The following is a 24,285-nucleotide window of genomic DNA, read 5'->3' on the forward strand; positions in this document are numbered from 1 at the left end:
TTATTTAGCAAATCAATGAGGTTACAACAGGTGACCAAAAGCATTGTAAAATTGTGTGGGTCAGATTAATGGAATATCCGGAAACCAACACTGCTTGGAATACAGACGCCGGGATCCCAACATGGAGCAAAATGCCTTCGCTGGGTTCTCGAATGCCGGAATCCCAAATGAATGTCTGCCGTGACTCAAGACTGGCTACCGGGGAGAGGGGGAGGTTATGTTTAGCCTGTGGGAGGAGGGGATGGGAGGGTTAGGTTAAGGCTGTGGGGAGGGGGGTTAGAGACCACTGGGGAGCACTAGGTTGCGGTGGCTGGAGGGTTAGGTTCAGGCTGCGGAGAGTGAGGGTTAGACACCACCGGGGAGGGTAAGGGTTAGACTGCAGGGGAGGGAGGATTACGTTTAGGCTGTGGGAGGGTTATGGTTAGGCACCATTAGGGAAGGTTAGGGTTAGGCTGCAGGGTGGGCGGGGGGTGGAGGTCGGGGTTAAGCTGGAAAAGAGGATTAGGGATTTGGGGTAGTATACTTACCAAGTGGGTGTCAGGATCCTGAGCCTCGGCATCTGTAGTACTTGTGGTGCACCATCTTAAGATCAGTTTATGCAATTAAACAATGCTAACAAAGACAGTTCACCACATGAAAGTTACTGGGGTACTTGTAGTGCACCCAGGGCTGGCCCAAGCTTAATTTTTTTGGTAAGCGAATATAGATTTTGGCGCCCCTTGATAGAATAAACTTTTAAAAAGGACGTTGCGTGCTCTCTGCGTGCGCCGCAAAAGAGTTGTGGTCTCACAAGGAAGGGGCGTGGCCACACAATAGTACCCCTAAGGATACAGGCAGATAGTGGGTGACAGGGAGAAAGTAGGTAACTGGGTAGACAGGTATGACAGAGAGATAGTAGGCGACTGCAGAGGCAGGGGTGACAGGGAGAAAGTGGGTGATTGGGGAGGCAGGGGTGACAGGGAGATAGTAGGTGATGGGAGGCAGGGGTGATGGAGATAGCGTGTGACTGGGGAGACAGTGGGTGACAGGGAGAAAGTGGGTGACTGTAGAGGCAGGGGTGACAGGGAGATAGTGGGTAACGGGGAGTAAGTGGATTACTGCGGAGGCAGGGGTGATAGGGAGATAGTAGGTGACAGGGGAGGCAGGGGTGACAAGGAGATAGAGTGTGTGTGTGACTGGGGAGGCAGTGGTGACAAGGAGACAGTGGGTGACAGGGAGAAAGTGGGTGACTGTAGAGGCAGGGGTGACAGGGAGATAGTAGGTGACAGGGGAGACAGGGGTGACAGGGAGATAGTGGGTAACAGGGAGTAAGTGGATTACTGCGGAGGCAGGGGTGACAGGAAGATAGTAGGTGACAGGGGAGGCAGGGTTGACAGGGAGATAGTGGGTAACAGGGAGTAAGTGGATTACTGCGGAGGCAGGGGTGACAGGAAGATAGTAGGTGACAGGGGAGGTAGGGGTGACAGGGAGATAGTGTGTGTGTGTGACTGGGGAGGCAGTGGTGACAAGGAGATAGTGGGTTACTGCGGAGACAGTGGGTAACAGGGAGAAGTGGGTGACTGTGGAGGCCGTGGTGACATGGGGATAGTGGGTGACAGGGAGAAAGTGGGTTACTGCAGAGGCAGGGGTGATAGGGAGATAGTAGGTGACAGGGGAGGCAGGTGTGACAGGGAGATAGTGTGTGTGTGTGACTGGGGAGGCAGTGGTGACAAGGAGATAGTGGGTGACAGGGAGAAAGTAGGTAACTGGGGAGCCAGGGATGACAGGTGTAAGGTGATTCCAGTGTGCTGCAGGTTTCCGGGGGCCGGCCACTATGGTCCGCTACCACTAGCAGTCCGGGGGGGATGATGAAGGCAGTGACTCCTCCCTCATCAGCGTGGCGCTCTATAAGGCTGCGTACCTGACATAATGGTTGGGCCGTTCCTAAGTATTACCACTGTTGACTGTAATTGCAGGGATATATGTCCTAAATCTCTTGGCGCTTTAGAGGTCTTGCCAGCAGTCTGGCAGATCTATTCCACGCGGTGTAATATCTATTTTTGCAGCTATGCAGAGCTATTTTTGTTTTATTGCTTAACAGCTTATTCAAAGGACCTCTGCCCCACCACATTTCCTACGTGCCTCCAGATGGAAACAACTTATGTGATGTTTCAAGGTTTTATTTTGTTTTAGTTTTTTTAATATATATTTTATTTTTTTTCAGTTTGGAGCCAATTCATCCCCACTGATGCACTTGGCCTCCCAGAATTAACTCTTGCAGGTAATTTCTAGGAGGACTGATAGGGCATGGTCAGAACAGCTGATGATGAGTCTAAGACATCAGATGTGGCAGGCGGGAAGTCGGCCCCCGCATGCTCAATCATGTCTCCATCCTCCGCACACGGAGTCCGTCCCAGCTCAGTTTGCACTTCCTAAAGTGAGTGACGTCATGCTACTCATTTACATCTAAAGGAGCAGCGTCCGCAGAGAAGGAGAACAGCACTGGACAGGCTGGCAGCTGCGGTTTTACGTTACAGTTGGATACTAGCTGCCTGCTTACCATATTACTCCTATCACCACTGCATCTATGTCAGTGTGATGCCCCCTGTTGCATTACCATATTACTGCTATCACTGCTGCTTCTATGTAAGTGTGACGCCCCCTGCTGCATTACCATATTACTGCTATCACTGCTGCATCTATGTCAGTGTGACGCCCCCTGCTGTATTACCATATTACTCCCATCACCGCTGCATCTATGTCAGTGTGACGCCCCCTGCTGTATTACCATATTACTGCTATCACTGCTACTTCTATGCAAGAGTGACGCCCCCTGTTGAATTACCATATTAGCGCTATTGCTGCTGCTTCTGTGCAAGTGTGACGCCTCCTGCTACATTACAATATAAGCAATATCGCTACTGCTTCTATGTAAGTGTGACGCTCCCTGCTTCATTACCATTTTAGTGCTATCGCTACTGCTTCTGTGTAAGCATGATGCACCTGCTGCATTAACATATTAGTGCTATCGCTTTTGGTCCTGTGTAAGCGTTAAGCACCCTGCTGCATTACCAAATTAGTGCTATCGCTGCTGCTTCTGTGTAAGCATGATGCCTCCTGCTGCATTACCATATCATTGCTATTGCTGCTGCTTCTGTGTAAGCGCGACACCCCTGCTGCATTACCATATAAGTGCTATCGCTGCTGCTTCTGTGTAAGCGTGACACCCCCTGCCGCATTACCATATTAGTGGCTATTGCTGATGCTTCTGTGTAAGCATGACTCCTGCTGCATTACCATATTACTGCTATCACTACTGCATCTATGTAAGCGTGATGACCCCTGCTGTATTACCATATTAGTGATATCACTGCTGCTTCTATGTAAGAGTGACGCCCCCTGCTGCATTACCATATCAGCGCTATTGCTGCTGCTTCTATGTCAGTATGACACCCCCTGCTGCATTACCATATTAGTGCTATCACTGCTGCTTTTATGTAAGCATGCCGCCCCCTGCTGCATTATCACTTTAGTCCCATCACTGCTGCTTCTATGTAAGAGTGACGCCCCCTGCTGCATTACCATATTAGTGCTATCACTGTTGCTTCTATGTTAGCATGACGTCCCCTGCTGCATTACCATATAAGCGATATCGCTGCTGCTTGTATGTAAGTGTGATGCCTCCTGCTGCATTACCATATTAGTGCTGTAGCTGCTGCTTCTATGTAAGTGTGACGCCTCCTGCTGCATTACCATTTTAGTGCTATCACTACTCCTTCTGTGTAAGCGTGACACACCCTGCTGCATTCACATATTAGTGCTATCGCTGTTGCTTCTGTGTAAGTGTGAAGCCCCCTACTCATTACCATATTACTGCTATCGCTGCTGCTTCTAAGTGTGACGCCCCCTGCTGCATTACCATATTATTGCTATCGCTGCTGCTTCTGTGTAAGTGTGACGCCCCCTGCTGCATTACCATATTATTGCTATCGCTGCTGCTTCTGTGTAGGCGTGACGCCCTCTGCTACATTACCATATTACTGCTATCGCTGCTGCTTCTATGTAAGTGTGACGCCCCCTGCTGAATTACCATATTAGCGCTATTGCTGCTGCTTCTGTGTAAGTGTGACGCCCCCTGCTGCATTACTATATTACTGCTATCGCTACTGCTTCTATGTAAGTGTGACACCTCCTGCTGCATTACCATATTAGTGCTGTAGCTGCTGCTTCTATGTAAGTGATGCCCCCTGCTGCATTACCATATTAGTGCTAACGCTGCTGCTTGTATGTAAGCATTACGTCTCCTGCTACATTACCATATTAGCAATGTTGCTGCTACTTCTGTGAAAGCATGGCGCCCCCTGTTGAATTACCATATTAGCGCTATTGCTGCTGCTTCTGTGTAAGCATGACGCCCCCTGGTACATTACAATATAAGCAATATTGCTACTGCTTCTATGTAAGTGTGACGCTCCCTGCTTCATTACAATTTTAGTGCTATCGCTACTGCTTCTGTGTAAGCGTGATGCACCCTGCTGCATTAACATATTAGTGCTATCGCTTTTGGTCCTGTGTAAGCGTTAAGCACCCTGCTGCATTACCATATAAGTGATATTGCTGCTGCTTCTGTGTAAGCATGATGCCTCCAGCTGCATTACCATATTATTCCTATTGCTACTGCTTCTGTGTAAGCGTGACACCCCCTGCTGCATTACCATATAAGTGCTATCGCTGCTGCTTCTGTGTAAGTGTGACGCCCCCTGCTGCATTACCATATTAGTGCTATTGCTGATGCTTCTGTGTAAGCATGACTCCTGCTGCATTACCATATTACTGCTATCACTACTGCATCTATGTAAGCGTGATGACCCCTGCTGTATTACCATATTAGTGATATCACTGCTGCTTCTATGTAAGAGTGACGCCCCCTGCTGCATTACCATATCAGCGCTATTGCTGCTGCTTCTATGTCAGTATGACACCCCCTGCTGCATTACCATATTAGTGCTATCACTGCTGCTTTTATGTAAGCATGCCGCCCCCTGCTGCATTATCACTTTAGTCCCATCACTGCTGCTTCTATGTAAGAGTGACGCCCCCTGCTGCATTACCATATTAGTGCTATCACTGTTGCTTCTATGTTAGCATGACGTCCCCTGCTGCATTACCATATAAGCGATATCGCTGCTGCTTGTATGTAAGTGTGATGCCTCCTGCTGCATTACCATATTAGTGCTGTAGCTGCTGCTTCTATGTAAGTGTGACGCCTCCTGCTGCATTACCATTTTAGTGCTATCACTACTCCTTCTGTGTAAGCGTGACACACCCTGCTGCATTCACATATTAGTGCTATCGCTGTTGCTTCTGTGTAAGTGTGAAGCCCCCTACTCATTACCATATTACTGCTATCGCTGCTGCTTCTAAGTGTGACGCCCCCTGCTGCATTACCATATTATTGCTATCGCTGCTGCTTCTGTGTAAGTGTGACGCCCCCTGCTGCATTACCATATTATTGCTATCGCTGCTGCTTCTGTGTAGGCGTGACGCCCTCTGCTACATTACCATATTACTGCTATCGCTGCTGCTTCTATGTAAGTGTGACGCCCCCTGCTGAATTACCATATTAGCGCTATTGCTGCTGCTTCTGTGTAAGTGTGACGCCCCCTGCTGCATTACTATATTACTGCTATCGCTACTGCTTCTATGTAAGTGTGACACCTCCTGCTGCATTACCATATTAGTGCTGTAGCTGCTGCTTCTATGTAAGAGTGATGCCCCCTGCTGCATTACCATATTAGTGCTAACGCTGCTGCTTGTATGTAAGCATTACGTCTCCTGCTACATTACCATATTAGCAATGTTGCTGCTACTTCTGTGAAAGCATGGCGCCCCCTGTTGAATTACCATATTAGCGCTATTGCTGCTGCTTCTGTGTAAGCATGACGCCCCCTGGTACATTACAATATAAGCAATATTGCTACTGCTTCTATGTAAGTGTGACGCTCCCTGCTTCATTACCATTTTAGTGCTATCGCTACTGTTTCTGTGTAAGCGTGATGCACCCTGCTGCATTAACATATTAGTGCTATCGCTTTTGGTCCTGTGTAAGCGTTAAGCACCCTGCTGCATTACCATATAAGTGATATTGCTGCTGCTTCTGTGTAAGCATGATGCCTCCTGCTGCATTACCATATTATTCCTATTGCTACTGCTTCTGTGTAAGCGTGACACCCCCTGCTGCATTACCATATAAGTGCTATCGCTGCTGCTTCTGTGTAAGTGTGACGCCCCCTGCTGCATTACCATATTAGTGCTATTGCTGATGCTTCTGTGTAAGCATGACTCCTGCTGCATTACCATATTACTGCTATCACTACTGCATCTATGTAAGCGCGATGACCCCTGCTGTATTACCATATTAGCGATATCACTGCTGCTTCTATGTGCGTGTGACACCCCCTGCAACATTACCATATCAGCGCTATTGCTGCTGCTTCTATGTCAGTATGACGCCCCCTGCTGCATTACCATATTAGTGCTATCACTGCTGCTTCTATGTAAGCGTGCCGCCCCCTGCTACATTATCATATTAGTCCTATCACTGCTGCTTCTATGTAAGAGTGATGCCCCCTGCTGCATACCATATTAGTGCTATCTCTGCTGCTTCTATGTTAGCATGACGTCCCCTGCTGCATTACCATATAAGCGATATCGCTACTGCTTCTATGTAAGTGTGACGCCTCCTGCTGCATTACCATATTAGTGCTGTAGCTGCTGCTTCTATGTAAGTGTGACGCCCCCTGCTGCATTACCATTTTAGTGCTATCGCTACTGCTTCTGTGTAAGCGTGACACACCCTGCTGCATTCACATATTAGTGCTATCGCTGTTGCTTCTGTGTAAGCATGAAGCCCCCTACTCATTACCATATTACTGCTATGGCTGCTGCTTCTAAGTGTGACGCCCCCTGCTGAATTAGCATATTATTGCTATCGCTGCTGCTTCTGTGTAGGCGTGACGCCCTCTGCTGCATTAACATATTACTGCTGTCGCTGCTGCTTCTATGTAAGTGTGACACCCCCTGCTGTATTACCATATTATTGCTATCGCTGCTGCTTCTATGCAAGTGTGACGCCCCCTCCTGAACTACCATATTAGTGCTATCACTGCTGCTTCTATGTAAGTGTGACGCCCCCTGCTGTATTACCATATTACTGCTGTCGCTGCTGCTTCTATGTAAGTGTGACACCTCCTGCTGCATTACCATATTATTGCTATCGCTGCTGCTTCTGTGTAGGCATGACGCCCTCTGCTGTATTACCATATTACTGCTGTCGCTGCTGCTTCTATGTAAGTGTGACGCCCCCTGCTGCATTACCATATTACTGCTGTCGCTGCTGCTTCTATGTAAGTGTGACACCCCCTGCTGCATTACCATATTATTGCTATCGCTGCTGCTTCTGTGTAGGCATAACGCCCTCTGCTGCATTACCATATTACTGCTGTCGCTGCTGCTTCTATGTAAGTGTGACACCCCCTGCTGCATTACCATATTAGTTTATGTAGCAGCAGCCTCTACAACCACACCTTAATCAGGCCTCTGAGTTTTTATGTTTCTATTTATTTCTGTTTTGTAAATGTAAAACCAACTTATTGGATAATTTGTGTTATTTGGTGTTTATTTTGCAGACGCCTCCCTTGCTGAGTCTACCAGTGCCTAATGTGTTTGGTCTGTGAGAGCGGACCGACTTCCCACGAATGCTGGCATCTCCCTGTGGATCTTGCTGCATCCGTAGCCGATTCTGTACCATGTCAGTCAAATTGTAAATGTCCCTGGTTACAGGATATGCCGGATGAGGACTAACGGCTTGACCACCATTCGGCCTGTCTCCTCCTGGACGGTGCAATGGGCCTCAGCAACATTTAATACTTAGGAAACGGTCTCTCTCTGTGGGTGGAGGAAGTAAAGCTGCTCTTTCTGTCTCACAACCGCTCTTCATTATTGGCTTGTGTCTCAAAGTCTTCTCCTCACCACCCTCTGTGCCAGCTCTGGTCTAATCAAATCTCTGGCCGTGCTCTGTTCTGTTCCAGTCCAATAAAGTTAATGTGAATTTAAGAAAAAAATAATTTTACTGCAAGTATTTATTGTATTTATTCCTGAGTACAGGTCAGGGACATGCAGTGAGATAAATATGGCTAGAGAGGCAATGGCTAGTACCAGAGTCAGATATACACACAAAATATGAGCTCAATGGTACTTGTGGGCATTATACACAGGTGCAGCAATATATACATGTGGGCATTATACACAGGTGCAGCGGTATATACATGTGGCCATTATTCACAGGTGCAGCGGTATATACATGTGGGCATTATTCACAGGGGCAGCAGTATATACATGTGGGCATTATTCACAGGTGCAGCGGTATATACATGTGGGCATTATACACAGGTGCAGCAATATATACATGTGGGCATTATACACAGGTGCAGCAATATATACATGTGGGCATTATACACAGGTGCAGCAATATATACATGTGGGCATTATACACAGGTGCAGCGGTATATACATTTGGGCATTATACACCGGTGCAGCGGTATATACATGTGGGCATTATTCACAGGGGCAGCAGTATATACATGTGGGCATTATACACAGGTGCAGCGGTATATACACGTGGGCACTATAAACAGGTGCAGCGGTATAAACACGTGAGCAATTTACACAGCTACATCGCTATATACACATGTGCATTATACACAGGTGCAGCGGTATATACATGTGGGCAAAGGGCATAGGTGCAGGGAGTGCAGCTACTATGGAACCCAAAGCTGAGAGAGGGCACCTTCCCTGTCACAGTTACATGTGTTATATACAGGGCGTAGCTACCATAGGTGCAGGGAGTGCAGTTGCTATGGGGCCCAGAGCTGAGAGGGGCCACCTTCCCTGTCACAGTTACATGTGTTATATACAGGGTGTAGCTACCATAGGTGCAGCGAGTGCAGCTGCTATGGGGCCCAGAGCGGAGAGGGGCCACCTTACCTGTCACAGTTACATGTGTTATATACAGGGTGTAGCTACCATAGGTGCAGGCAGTGCAGCTGCTACGGGGCCCAGAGCTGAGAGGGGCCACCTTCCCTGTCACAGTTACATGTGTTATATACAGGGTGTAGCTACCATAAGTGCGGGCAGTGCAGCCGCTATGGGGCCCAGAGCTGAGAGGGGCCCATCTTCCCTGTCAAAGTTAAATGTGACCTATATATTTTCCACCAATGGAGGTACATAGTGGCACTTACAAACATTTGCCTTGGGACCTTCAAATATCTACTTTTGGCCCTTGGACCTTCTCTTTGTAATGTGGTTTAAAATGAACTGAAGGCCACTATATTGTGGCAAAATATGAACTGGGGACACTATGTCATGATGTGAATTTGGGGGTACTGTGTGGCATGATGTGTAATGGCAGCACTAGAAATGTGGCATAATGTGAATTAGGGCACTACTATGGGGCGTAATGTGAATTAGGGCACTACTATAAGGGATAAAAAAACTAGGGCACTACTATGGGGCATAAAATAAACTAGGGCACTACTATGGGGCATAAAATAAACTAGGGCACTACAATGGGGCATAAAATAAACTAGGGCACTACTATGGTTCAGAATATGAACTAGGGCACTACTATGGGGCATAAAATGAAAACCTGCTGTGCAGAGGTGTCTCTCTAGAAGCATTGGGACAGGGGCCCCTTCAAAATGTTGCTATGGGACCCACAAAGTTTTGGCTAAGCCCCTGATGTGGGCATTATACACCAGTGCAGGGGAATATACACATGGGAATTATACACATATGCAGCAGTATAAACATGTGGGCACTAAGCACAGGTGCAGCAGTATATACATGTGGGCACTATACACAGGTGCAGCTGTATATACATGTGGGCACTATACACAGGTGCAGCGGTATATACATGTGGGCACTATATACAGGTGCAGTGCCAGCAGTGGTGTATCTAGGGGCTGGTGCCCCCCCCCCCCCTACCTTACACACACACACACACACACACACATATTTGAAATAAGGAAGGCGTGTCAAAAAAAGTATGTGGCCTTGTGGGGAAAGGGCATGGCCACAAAATAGTACTTCCAAATCAAATTGACACACAGTATCACATTACACCGCACAGTAGTGTCCATTACTCACATTACACAGCACAGTAGTGTCCACTACTCACATTACACAGCACAGTAGTGTCCACTACTCACATTACACAGCACAGTAGTGTCCATTAGTCACATTACACAGCACAGTAGTGTCCACTACTCACATTACACAGCACAGTAGTGTCCATTACTCACATTACACAGCACAGTAGTGCCCATTACTCACATTACACCGCACAGTAGTGGCCATTACTCACATTACACAGCACAGTAGTGTCCATTACTCACATTACACAGCACAGTAGTGACCATTATTCACATTACACAGCACAGTAGTGTCCATTACTCACATTACACCGCACAGTAGTGTCCATTACTCACATTACACAGCACAGTAGTGACCATTATTCACATTACACAGCACAGTAGTGTCCATTACTCACATTACACCGCACAGTAGTGTCCATTACTCATATTACACAGAACAGTAGTGTCCATTACTCACATTACACCGCACAGTAGTGTCCATTACTCACATTACACCGCACAGTAGTGTCCATTACTCACATTACACCGCACAGTAGTGTCCATTACTCACATTACACAGCACAGTAGTGTCCATTACTCACATTACACCGCACAGTAGTGTCCATTACTCATATTACACAGCACAGTAGTGTCCATTACTCACATTACACCGCACAGTAGTGCCCATTACTCACATTACACAGCACAGTAGTGTCCATTACTCACATTACACCGCACAGTAGTGTCCATTACTCACAGTACACCGCACAGTAGTGTCCATTACTCACATTACACAGCACAGTAGCAGTAGCAGGGCTGGCTCCTGGCCTACTAGCACCCTGAGCGAGAAAATTTCAAAGCGCCCCCTCCCATACTCTATGCACGCGCTCCTGGAAAAGTGGGCGTAGCCCCTGGGAAAGTGGGAGGGGCCTCACAACTTCATATTATCAAACTATTAATATATTTTCACACACCCTCTACGCACACAATTAGTAGCCTTACACATAACAGCTACAGTAGTGTTCCTTACACACAATGTCTCCAGTATAGTGCCAGATACACATAATGTCTCCAGTATAGTGCCAGATACACATAATGTCTCCAGTATAGTGCCAGATACACATAATGTCTACAGTATAGTGCCAGATACACATAATGTCTACAGTAGTGCAGTGCCAGATAGACATGACATGCCCCGCAGCAGTGCTAGCTACACATGACATGCCCCCCAGCAGTGCCAGCTACACAGGACATGCCCCCAGCAATGCCAACTACACATGACATGCCCCTCAGCAGTGCCAGCTACACATGACATGCCCCCCAGCAGTGCCAGCTACACATGACATGCCCCCAGCAGTGCCAGATAGACATGATAGTGTTCACTCTAGGATTTTTTTAGGGCAGGGTGCTGATCATGGGGAGGGCACATTTTGCATTCGGGAGGGCACATTTTTAAGTTAAAAGGGCAAAATGATGTACATACCGTAATGCTTGGTGCTCCGCAGGCAAAATCATGGACAGTGCGCGTCGAAGGCGCGCATAAAAAATTTAGGGCCGTTGCTTCGTAGGGAAGGGGCGTGGCCACATAATATTGTCAATTCGAATTACACCACACAGTAGTGCAGCTAATACACATTGCACCAGGTAGAACCTCCTATACACACTGCGACAGGTAGAGCACATTATACACCTGCGCAAGGCAGAGCAAGTTATACACTTTGCGTCAGGCAGAGCACGTTATACACTTTGCGTCAGGTAGAGCACTGCGACACGGGAACACTACATGATATGTCCCCCTGCCGTGCCAGCTACAAATCATATGCCCCCCAGCAGTGCCAGATGCACATGACATGCCCCCCCAGCAGTGCCAGATGCACATGACATGCCCCCACAGTGCCAGATACATAAATGCCCCCACAGTGTCAGATAGATAAATGCCCCCCACAGTGCCAGATAGATAAATGCCCCCCACAGTGCCAGATAGATAAATGCCCCCCACAGTGCCAGATATGCCCCCGCAGTGCCAGATACATTAATGACCCCACAGTGCCAGATACATTAATGCCCCCCACAGTGCCAGATACATTAATTCCCCCCACAGTGCCAGATAAATGCCCCCAAAGTGCCAGATCCAAAAATGCCCCCACAGTGCCAGATAAATGCCCCCACAGCGCCAGATACAGAAATGCCCCCACAGTGCCAGAAATGCCCCCACAGTGCCAGATACATTAATGCCCCCCACAGTGCCAGATACATTAATGCCCCCCACAGTGCCAGATATGCCCCCACAGTGCCAGATACATTAATGCCCCCCACTGTGCCAGATATGCCCCCACAATCCCAGATAGATAAATGACCCCACAGTGCCAGATATGCCCCCACAGTGCCAGATACATTAATGCCCCCACAGTGCCAGATACATTAATACCCCCACAGTGCCAGATACATTAATGCTCCCCACAGTGCCAGATAACTGCCCCTACAGTGACAGATACGTTAATGCCCCCCACAGTGCCACATATGCCCCCAGAGTACCTGCTGTGCCGACTATGAGGGACGGGGAGTGCTGCTGCAGATCTGTGTGCGCTGTCTGTGCGAGCCGATGCCTGAAAGTGAACTGTACATGCTGTGCGGCGCCGGTGTCTGACATCAGACACCGGTGCCGCATAGCGCGCACAGATTACTTTACAGACAGGAGGCGGCGCAGGCTACAGGACAGGGCTGGCTCCAGGCTCCGACATGGCGGCACCAGCATGCGGCGCCCTTTAAGGGTGGCACCCTGCGTGGCCGCTCGAGTCGAACATGCCTCGAGCCGGCCCTGCACAGTAGTATCCATTACTCACATTACACAGCACAGTATGTCACACCTAGCAAGGTTTGAGGATCTGGCAGCTGAGATTTGCCCAAGGAAGTAGTTGTCTGCGGATGAATAAGGCGAGGGGGTTGCATATGGGACATGGGCAATGCAGAAGACCGGTGGAGCTAAGAGTCAGTGAGCTGTAGTTCTTGAAAATGAGGCTGAGGTAGAGAACTGTGGTTTGTGAACGATGACTTAAAGACGTAGTTGTAGACAAAGAACTGTGGGTTGTGGCTTGAAAGACAAGGCTGTAGATAATGAACTGCGGAACTGTGAATGGTGGTTAAAGACGTGGCTGGAGACAAAGAACTGTGGATTGTGACTTGAAAGATGAGACTGTAGGTAATGAGCTGCAGATGTTAGGTTCCTGGTGCTCAGAACAAGGGAGATGTCGGGTAGTGAGTCCAGAGCACCAGAACGTGACGCTGAAATAAGGTGTGGTATGGAAATAGCCCCTAGCACCCTACCTCCATTGTTTCACCCGTGTGGTCAGTTCACGCCTGAGTGACTATGGTTTCTTGGGCCCACGGCAGCCGCGTTTGAAGGGCGGATTAGGTCTGCCCAACTCCGATGCCCCCAGGTCTTAGAGTGAGACAAGGCGTGAACCGAGACAGGATAATAACAAGGGGACCTCTAACTAAAGCAAACAGAAGGCTAGGGGCTACTAACAACCCTAAAACTAAATATATGTGCGGCACGCCGCCAAAGGAAAAGAACAACAAAGGAGATGCTGTCCACACGCCGACACAATACTGTTGTGTACCGGCAGTGACAGCATATGCAGAACCCTCTGCAAAACACCAGTAACAAATAAATCAAAGAATACAGCGGCCTAGGCCGACGGACGCGGCAAAGCCGCTACTCACGGAACCGGTACGAATACTGGCAAACGGACAGGAACCCCCAATGTAGCCGACACAGGCTCTCAGAACCGGAGGACAGGCAGAATCCCAAACGACAGACCGGTGGACACCAAGAAGCCAGATACTCGACCAGGCACAGACAAAGCCACAGGACTTCTGGATAGGAACGCTTCACGGCAGGACATGGGATCAGAAACTGGATCAGACACTGGAACCGACACTGGAACCGACACTGGAACCGACACTGGAATTAGCTAGACAGATACTGCTAGACAGGAGCTCAGGAACTGGCAGGGACTAGTTCAGAACTCAAGAACTCAGGAAATATCACCAGCGTCTGTGTATTGCACTGAGCCAGAATATAACAGAGAGTCCTAATTAATTATGTCGTGCAGCTGCCCTGCTGCACAACTGAGAGGTGCAATTAACAGACAGGTGAGGCTGAACACATGGGAACAAGCTGCAATTACACAGACTCACCACTGGCAGCAAACAAGAGTCTTCTTAAACCAGAGCAACGGGAAATCCTGGCCTGCAAGACAACTATAAACATAACAAAAACATAAAAAAGGGATGGACCACTACCTGCGGTTTATAACAGTATCCTCTCCTTAAGGGTGGGCTCCGAACACCCCATGACACCCACGGGGAACAGAAACAGAAGTATAACATAAAATACATAACAAAAATGCAAAACAGGAATGAGCCACGGCTGTGGGTGGTCTGGGGGGAAGGGGGGGGGGGGGGGTTGATGCGATTTGCACTGAATCTTGCCATTGTAGTCCCGCCCCACTATTCAATGGCAGTAATCAGGGCATTTAATTGCAGAGGGCAGGGCCACAGTGATGCAATTGTGAATCCACGCCCCCAAACAACCTACCCGCACCAAAGCCATGCTCCCTGTAATGCCGACCCGGCTGCCCACTCCTGCACGGGGCAGACGGAAAGTCAGCAAGCCTGGATAGTCTGTAGGTAGGTTTAGGCTGTAGGTAGTGTTAGGCTCCAGTTACAGTTAGGCTGCAGTCAGGGCCGGCTCTACCATTAGGCAGCTTTAGGCGGCTGCCTAGGGGCGCCAGCTCCTGGAGGGCGCCACTGAATTCATCTAGCAAAAAACTGAAGGCTGTCTCTGTATGCGGCCTCCTCCTTTTACACTGTGCTGGCTGCTGCTGCGGGTCTAATCAAGTGTAGCTACCACTATCAGGCTGTACCACATAGTGTCTCAGTGCTTCCTCTGTCCCGACATGAGTAACATCAAGTCATGTGAAGGCACATATGATGTGGATGTAACTATGGCTCCCGAGGGGCACCACCACGGCTGCTCCTCATAGCCCTGATGCACCTCCTGCAGGGAGCACCGGGTTGAAGCTTTGCCTAGGGTGCATAGAGACCTTGCACCGGCCCTGGCTGCAGTAAGGGTTAGGCTGCGGTTAAGATTAAGTTGTAGGTCAAGTTAGGCTGCAGCTAGAGTTAGGCTGCAGATGAGGTTAGGCTGCAGTTAGGGTTAGGTTAAGCATAGGGTTAGGCTGCGTATAGGGTTAGGCTGCAGTTAGGGTCGGCCTTCAGTTAGGGTTAGGCTACAGTTAGGGTTAGGCTGCGCATAGGGTTAGGCTGCAGTGCAGGTTAGGCTACAGATAGGGTTAGGCTGCGGATAGGGTTAGGCTGCAGTTACAGTTAGGCTACGGATAGGGTCAGGCTTTTGTTAGGGTCAGGCTGCAGATAGGGTTGGGCTGGTGATAGGGTTAAGCTGCCGATAGGGTTAGGCTGCGCATAGAGTTAGGCTGCAGTTACAGTTAGGCTACATATAGGGTTAGGATACGGATATGGTCAGGCTTTTGTTAGGGTTAGGCTGCAGATAGGGTTAGGCTGTGGATAGGGTTAGGCTGCAGTTAAGGATAGGCTTCAGTTAGGGATAGGCTGTAGTATTAGGCTGTGTCGTGGATAGTCAAGGTTATGGCATTAATGATGTAAATCCTGACACATACCCACATCCTGAACTGAAAAGTCGGCAATTACTTTACAGGGGATTGCAAGCTTTGCCCACAGGCCAGCAGAAATTATCCTCTATTGTATAGAGAGAAAGCATACATACATGGTTATACTGTACACATAGATCTTTTACAGTATATTGGTGTATATTGGTCACTAGACAACTCTATGAATTGTGGATCTATTATTATAACTTTCTCTGTATTGTGTATAATGTAGGTCACCAGAATGCTCTCTGTATTCCGCAGAAGTCTCTCTATGTTATACTGCTCCCTAGGAAACACGCTATATACCAGGATAGTTAGTAGAATGCTCTCTGTATTCCGCAGAGGTCTCTCTATGTTATACTGCTCCCTAGGAAACGGGTGTGGTTCATCAAATCGACAGTGTCTAGGTCGACAATGTTTAGGTCGACCACTATAGGTCGACAGTCACTAGGTCGACATGGATGAAAGGTCGAGAGGGTTTCTAGGTCGACATGTGCTAGGTCGACAGGTCTAAAGGTCGACATGAGGATTTTTTTATTTTTTTTGTCGTTTTCTTCGTAACCGGGATCCCAAATTAGTGCACCGCGTCCCCTCGCATGGCTCGCTTCACTCGCCATGCTTCGGGCATGGTGCCTTCGCTCCGCTACCGCTTCGCTCGGCACACTTTACCGTTCCAATCGTAGTCCACGTGGATCGTTAAGTATGAAAAAAATCAAAAAAAGAAAAAAATGTGAAAAACTCATGTCGACCTTTAGACCTGTCGACCTAGCACATGAGGATCTAGAAACTCTGTTGACCTTCCATCCATGTCGACCTAGTGACTGTCGACCTATAGTGGTTGACCTAAACATTGTCGACCTAGACACTGTCGATCTTCAGACCGATCCCCTAGGAAACACGCTGTATACCAGGATAGTTAGTAGAATGCTCTCTGTATTCCGCTCTCTATGTTATACTGCTCCCTAGGAAACACGCTGTATACCAGGATAGTTAGTAGAATGCTCTCTGTATTCCGCAGAGGTCTCTGTATGTTATACTGCTCCCTAGGAAACACGCTGTATACCAGGATAGTTAGTAGAATGCTCTCTGTATTCCGCTCTCTATGTTATACTGCTCCCTAGGAAACACGCTGTATACCAGGATCGTTAGTAGAATGCTCTCTGTATTCCGCAGAGGTCTCTCTATGTTATACTGCTCCCTAGGAAACACACTGTATACCAGGATAGTTAGTAGAATGCTCTCTGTATTCCGCAGAGGTCTCTGTATGTTATACTGCTCCCTAGGAAACACGCTGTATACCAGGATAGTTAGTAGAATGCTCTCTGTATTCCGCTCTCTATGTTATACTGCTCCCTAGGAAACACGCTGTATACCAGGATAGTTAGTAGAATGCTCTCTGTATTCTGCAGAGGTCTCTCTATGTTATACTGCTCCCTAGGAAACACGCTGTATACCAGGATAGTTATTAGAATGCTCTCTGTATTCCGCAGAGGTCTCTCTATGTTATACTGCTCCCTAGGAAACACGCTGTATGCCAGGATAGTTAGTAGAATGCTCTCTGTATTCCGCAGAGGTCTCTCTATGTTATACTGCTCCCTAGGAAACACGCTATATACCAGGATAGTTAGTAGAATGCTCTCTGTATTCCGCAGAGGTCTCTGTATGTTATACTGCTCCCTAGGAAACACGCTGTATACCAGGATAGTTAGTAGAATGCTCTCTGCATTCCGCAGAGGTCTCTGTGTGTTATACTGCTCCCTAGGAAACACACTGTATACCAGGATAGTTAGTAGAATGCTCTCTGTATTCCGCAGAGGTCTCTCTATGTTATACTGCTCCCTAGGAAACACACTATATACCAGGATAGTTAGTAGAAGGCTCTCTGTATTCCGCAGAGGTCTCTCTGTGTTATACTGCTCCCTAGGAAACACGCTGTATACTAGGATAGTTAGTAGAATGCTCTCTGTTATCCACAGAGGTCTCTGTATGTTATACTGCTCCCTAGGAAACATGCTGTATACCAGGATAGTTAGTAGAATGCTCTCTGTATTCCGCAGAGGTCTCTCTATGTTACACTGCTCCCTAGGAAACACGCTATATACCAGGATAGTTAGTAGAATGCTCTCTGTATTCCACATAGGTCTCTCTCTGTTATACTGCTCCCTAGGAAACACGCTGTATACTAGGATAGTTAGTAGAATGCTCTCTGTTATCCACAGAGGTCTCTGTATGTTATACTGTATGCTGCGCCCTAGGAAACACGCTGTATACCGGGATAGTTAGTAGAATGCTCTCTGTATTCCGCAGAGGTCTCTGTATGTTATACTGCTCCCTAGGAAACACGCTGTATACCAGGATAGTTAGTAGAATGCTCTCTGTATTCCGCAGAGGTCTCTGTGTGTTATACTGCTCTCTAGGAAACACGCTGTATACCAGGATAGTTAGTAGAATGCTCTCTTTATTCCGCAGAGGTCTCTCTATGTTATACTGCTCCCTAGGAAACACGCTGTATACTAGGATAGTTAGTAGAATGCTCTCTGTATTCCGCAGAGGTCTCACTGTGTTATACTGCTCCCTAGGAAACACGCTGTATACCAGGATAGTTAGTAGAATGCTCTCTGTATTCCGCAGAGGTCTCTGTATGTTATACTGCTCCCTAGGAAACACGCTGTATACCAGGATAGTTAGTAGAATTCTCTCTGTATTACGCAGAGGTCTCTCTGTGTTATACTGCTCCCTAGGAAACATGCTGTATACCAGGATCGTTAGTAGAATGCTCTCTCTGTATTGCGCAGAGGTCTCTCTGTGTTATACTGCTCCCTAGAAACACGCTGTATACCAGGATAGTTAGTAGAATGCTCTCTCTGTATTGCGCAGAGGTCTCTCTGTGGTATACTGCTCCCTAGGAAACATGCTGTATACCAGGATAGTTAGTAGAATGCTCTCTGTATTCCGCAGACGTCTCTGTATGTTATACTGCTCCCTAGGAAACACGCTGCATACCAGGATCGTTAGTAGAATGCTCTCTGTATTCCGCAGAGGTCTCTGTATGTTATACTGCTCCCTAGGAAACACGCTGTATACCAGGATCGTTAGTAGAATGCTCTCTCTGTATTGCGCAGAGGTCTCTCTGTGTTATACTGCTCCCTAGGAAACACGCTGTATACCAGGATAGTTAGTAGAATGCTCTCTCTGTATTGCGCAGAGGTCTCTCTGTGTTATACTGCTCCCTAGGAAACATGCTGTATACCAGGATAGTTAGTAGAATGCTCTCTCTGTATTGCGCAGAGGTCTCTCTGTGTTATACTGCTCCCTAGGAAACACGCTGTATACCAGGATAGTTAGTAGAATGCTCTCTCTGTATTGCGCAGAGGTCTCTCTGTGTTATACTGCTCCCTAGGAAACATGCTGTATATCAGGATAGTTAGTAGAATGCTCTTTCTGTATTGCGCAGAGGTCTCTCTGTGTTATACTGCTCCCTAGGAAAAATGCTGTATACCAGGATAGTTAGTAGAATGCTCTCTCTGTATTGCGCAGAGGTCTCTCTGTGTTATACTGCTCCCTAGGAAACACGCTGTATACCAGGATAGTTAGTAGAATGCTCTCTGTATTCCGCAGAGGTCTCTCTGTGTTATACTGCTCCCTAGGAAACACGCTGTATACCAGGATAGTTAGTAGAATGCTCTCTCTGTATTGCGCAGAGGTCTCTCTGTGTTATACTGCTCCCTAGGAAACACGCTGTATACCAGGATAGTTAGTAGAATGCTCTCTCTGTATTGCGCAGAGGTCTCTCTGTGTTATACTGCTCCCTAGGAAACACGCTGTATACCAGGATAGTTAGTAGAATGCTCTCTCTGTATTGCGCAGAGGTCTCTCTGTGTTATACTGCTCCCTAGGAAACACTCTGTATACCAGGATAGTTAGTAGAATGCTCTCTGTATTACGCAGAGGTCTCTCTATGTTATACTGCTCCCTGGAAAACACACTGTATACCAGGATAGTTAGTAGAATGCTCTCTGTATTCCACAGAGGTCTCTCTGTGTTATACTGCTCCCTAGGAAACACGCTGTATACCAGGATCGTTAGTAGAATGCTCTCTCTGTATTGCGCAGAGGTCTCTCTGTGTTATACTGCTCCCTAGGAAACACGCTGTATACCAGGACAGTTAGTAGAATGCTCTCTGTATTGCGCAGAGGTCTCTCTGTGTTATACTGCTCCCTAGGAAACACGCTGTATACCAGGATAGTTAGTAGAATGCTCTCTGTATTGCGCAGAGGTCTCTCTGTGTTATACTGCTCCCTAGGAAACACGCTATATACCAGGATAGTTAGTAGAATGCTCTCTGTATTGCGCAGAGGTCTCTCTGTGTTATACTGCTCCCTAGAAACACGCTGTATACCAGGATAGTTAGTAGAATGCTCTCTCTGTTGTGTAGAAGTTACTATGGGGCAGATGTCTTAAGCCTATTAAGGTGATAGCGCACCAGCCAATCAGCTCCTAACCTTCAATTTACAGGCTAAGGGGTCTATTTACTAAGCCTTAGATGGAGATAAAGTGGATGGAGATAAATAATCGACCAATCAGCCCCTAACTGTCATTTTTCAAACAAAGCCTGTGACATGGCAGTTAGGAGCTGATTGGCTGGTACTTTATCTTTCTCCACTTTATCTCTATTCAGGGCTTAGTAAATAGACACCTGGGTTTGTAAAATATCAGTTAAGAGCTGACTGGCTTGTGCGTTATTACCTTCCACTTATCACTACTCCAGGCCTAATACATCTGCCCCTATAAGTTATGCCGGTCAGTAGGAAATGTTCTGTATACTAGATTTATCAATAGAATGGGGAAGCAGTCAGCTTCTTGATGGATGGGATCCCGGTGTCTAAATACCGACGCCCGGAATCCCGTTCCTTCTTTCAGCAGGACGCACTAGCGTCCCGCTGCGGGGTGGTTAGGTTTAGCCCATTAGAAGTAGGGTTAGGGTTCAGGGATGGAAAGGTTAGGGTTAGGTACTGGGGAGAGAGGGTTAGGGTTCAGGGATGAGAAGGTTAGGGTTAGGTACCGGGGAGAGAGGGTTAGGGTTCAGGGATGGGAAGGTTAGGGTTAGGTTACGGGGAGAGAGGGTTAGGGTTCAGGGATGGGAAGGTTAGGGTTAGGTACTGGGGAGAGAGGGTTAGGGTACAGGGATGGGAAGGTTAGGGTTAGGTACCGGGGAGAGAGGGTTAGGGTTCAGGGATGGGAAGGTTAGGGTTAGGTTACGGGGAGAGAGGGTTAGGGTTCAGGGATGGGAAGGTTAGGGTTAGGCACTGGGGAGAGAGGGTTAGGGTTCAGGGATGGGAAGGTTAGGGTTAGGTTACGGGGAGAGAGGGTTAGGGTTCAGGGATGGGAAGGTTAGGGTTAGGTACTGGGGAGAGAGGGTTAGGGTACAGGGATGGGAAGGTTAGGGTTAGGTACCGGGGAGAGAGGGTTAGGGTTCAGGGATGGGAAGGTTAGGGTTAGGTACTGGGGAGAGAGGGTTAGGGTTCAGGGATGGAAAGGTTAGGGTTAGGTACCGGGGAGAGAGGGTTAGGGTTCAGGGATGGAAAGGTTAGGGTTAGGTACCGGGGAGAGAGGGTTAGGGTTCAGGGATGGGAAGGTTAGGGTTAGGTTACGGGGAGAGAGGGTTAGGGTTCAGGGATGGGAAGGTTAGGGTTAGGTACCGGGGAGAGAGGGTTAGGGTTCAGGGATGGGAAGGTTAGGGTTAGGTACCGGGGAGAGAGGGTTAGGGTACAGGGATGGGAAGGTTAGGGTTAGGTTCCGGGGAGAGAGGGTTAGGGTTCAGGGATGGGAAGGTTAGGGTTAGGTACTGGGGAGAGAGGGTTAGGGTTCAGGGATGAGAAGGTTAGGGTTAGGTACCGGGGAGAGAGGGTTAGGGTTCAGGGATGAGAAGGTTAGGGTTAGGTACCGGGGAGAGAGGGTTAGGGTTCAGGGATGAGAAGGTTAGGTACCGAGGAGAGAGGGTTAGGGTTCAGGGATGAGAAGGTTAGGTACCGAGGAGAGAGGGTTAGGGTTCAGGGATGGGAAGGTTAGGGTTAGGTTACGGGGAGAGAGGGTTAGGGTTCAGGGATGGGAAGGTTAGGTACTGGGGAGAGAGAGTTAGGGTTCAGGGATGGGAAGGTTAGGGTTAGGTACCGGGGAGAGAGGTTTATGGTTCAGGGATGAGAAGGTTAGGGTTAGGTACCGGGGAGAGAGGGTTAGGGTTCAGTGATGGAAAGGTTAGGGTTACGTACTGGGGAGAGAGGGTTAGGGTTCAGGGATGAGAAGGTTAGGGTTAGGTACCGGGGAGAGAGAGTTAGGGTTAGGGTTCAGGGATGGGAAGGTTAGGGTTAGGTACCGGGGAGAGAGGGTTAGGGTACAGGGATGGGAAGGTTAGGGTTAGGTACCGGGGAGAGAGGGTTAGGGTTAGGGTACAGGGATGGGAAGGTTAGGGTTAGGTACTGGGGAGAGAGAGTTAAGGTTCAGGGATGGGAAGGTTAGGGTTAGGTACCGGGGAGAGATGTTTAGGGTTCAGGGATGAGAAGGTTAGGGTTAGGTACCGGGGAGAGAGGGTTAGGGTTCAGTGATGGAAAGGTTAGGGTTACGTACTGGGGAGAGAGGGTTAGGGTTCAGGGATGAGAAGGTTAGGGTTAGGTACCGGGGAGAGAGAGTTAGGGTTAGGGTTCATGGATGGGAAGGTTAGGGTTAGGTACCGGGGAGAGAGGGTTAGGGTTAGGGTACAGGGATGGGAAGGTTAGGGTTAGGTACCGGGGAGAGAGTGTTAGGGTTCAGGGATGGGAAGGTTAGGGTTAGGTATCGGGGAGAGAGAGTTATGGTTAGGGTTCAGGGGCGGGAAGGTTAGGGTTAGGTACTGGGGAGAGAGGGTTAGGGTTCAGGTATGGGAAGGTTAGGGTTGGGTACCAGGGAGAGAGGGTTAGGGTTCAGGGATGGGAAGTTTAAGGTTAGGTACCGGGGAGAGACGGTTAGGGTTAGGCACTTAGCAGGGGAGGGTTAGGAACCACCGGTAAGGGTTAGGGTTAGGCACCCACAAGGGAGGGGTAGGGTAGGGAACAGGTGAGGGTTAGGAGGCCTACTGGGGGGCTGTCGGTATTCTGATGGACGGGTTGCCACTGTAAGTAATCTGACCGCTAGCATCCCGTCCATCGGGAAATCATACTGAACCCGTAGAACAGGGGTGGGGAACCTCCGGCCCGTGGGCCGTATAAGGCCCACAAAGCCACTTGACCCGGCCCGCTGCTGTGTGTTTGTGTCAGGGGAGGAGAGCGCAGCGTGCGCCTCTCCTGCCCCTTTGTGCTCAGTCCGGTGGCGGCGTGTCTCAACTATCAGGACAGGGAGGACAGCGCAGCTATGTCCGGCGGCGGAGCGTAGGATCTCAAACCTGTTGCCAGTTTGTGAGCCAATCAGAGCTCGTGGATCAGCTGCCAATCATGAGCCGCCAGTGCTCATCCATGAGCTCTGATTGGCACATGGACCAGCGGCTGGTTTGAGGTCCTACCCGCCGCCGCCGCCTAACATAGCTGTGCTCTCCTCCTTGCCTGGCCCCTGACAGCTGACATACGCTCCCCTGACACACACTCAGCAGCAGCGGTGAACAGCACAGCGGGGCGGGGGCAATGTGTGTACCTGGCACTGTGGGGACATATTTGACAGTGTGGCACTGTAGGGACATGTGTGTACCTGGCACTATAGGGGCATATCTGGTGCCATGGGGGCATATGTGTATCTGGCATTGTGGTGGCATATCTGTATCTGGCACTGTGGGGGAATGTGTATCTGACACTGTGGCGGCATATGTGTAGCTGGCACTGCACTACTGGGGGCATACTGTATGTGTATCTGACACTGCACTATTGGGGGCATATGTGTATCTGACACTGCATATGTGTATCTGGCACTGCACTATTGGGGGCATATGTGTATCTGGCACTGCACTATTGGGGGCATATGTGTATCTGACACTGCACTATTGGGGGCATATGTGTATCTGGCACTGCACTATTGAGGGCATATGTTATCTGGCACTGCACTATTGGGGGCATATGTGTATCTGGCACTGCACTATTGGGGGCATATGTGTATCACACCCCCATTTTAATTGGCCACACCCATTTTTTTGGTGCCTTCTGCATGCGCACACAGTACCACTAAGGGGCATATCTACTAGGGCATAACTACTGGGGGCAGGCTGAATTTCAAGTTAATAATTTTTGTATGGCCCCCTCAGTAATTTTATAAATATCCAAATGGCCCTTGGTAGAAGGTTCCCCACCACTGCCGTAGAATGTTCTCTGTATTCCATAGAGGTCACTATATGTTCTACCTGTCACTGGGAAATGCTCTGTATACTAAGTTAGCTAGTAGAATGCACTCTGTATTACACAGAG

General features: G+C 48.6%; 1 protein-coding gene across 12 annotated transcripts in view; it reads left to right on the forward strand.

Annotated features, from left to right (window-relative positions):
- The window catches only part of LOC135053866 (cell surface glycoprotein 1-like), a 37,052-nt gene extending 28,947 nt beyond the window's left edge, over window positions 1-8,105 (forward strand). For 11 of the 12 annotated variants that reach the window (XM_063957522.1, XM_063957515.1, XM_063957514.1 and 8 more), the window contains 2 exons: window positions 2,204-2,260; window positions 7,668-8,105. In XM_063957522.1, coding sequence (XP_063813592.1) covers window positions 2,204-2,260; window positions 7,668-7,699 — 89 coding nt within the window. In that variant the 3' untranslated portion in view covers window positions 7,700-8,105. The remainder of the gene's footprint in view (window positions 1-2,203; window positions 2,261-7,667) is intronic. The other variant, XM_063957512.1, reaches the window with a different exon arrangement.
- The last annotated feature ends 16,180 nt before the right edge of the window (window positions 8,106-24,285 follow it).

The sequence above is a fragment of the Pseudophryne corroboree genome, chromosome 1 (genome assembly GCF_028390025.1).
Source record: "Pseudophryne corroboree isolate aPseCor3 chromosome 1, aPseCor3.hap2, whole genome shotgun sequence".
NCBI classification, from domain to species: domain Eukaryota; kingdom Metazoa; phylum Chordata; class Amphibia; order Anura; family Myobatrachidae; genus Pseudophryne; species Pseudophryne corroboree.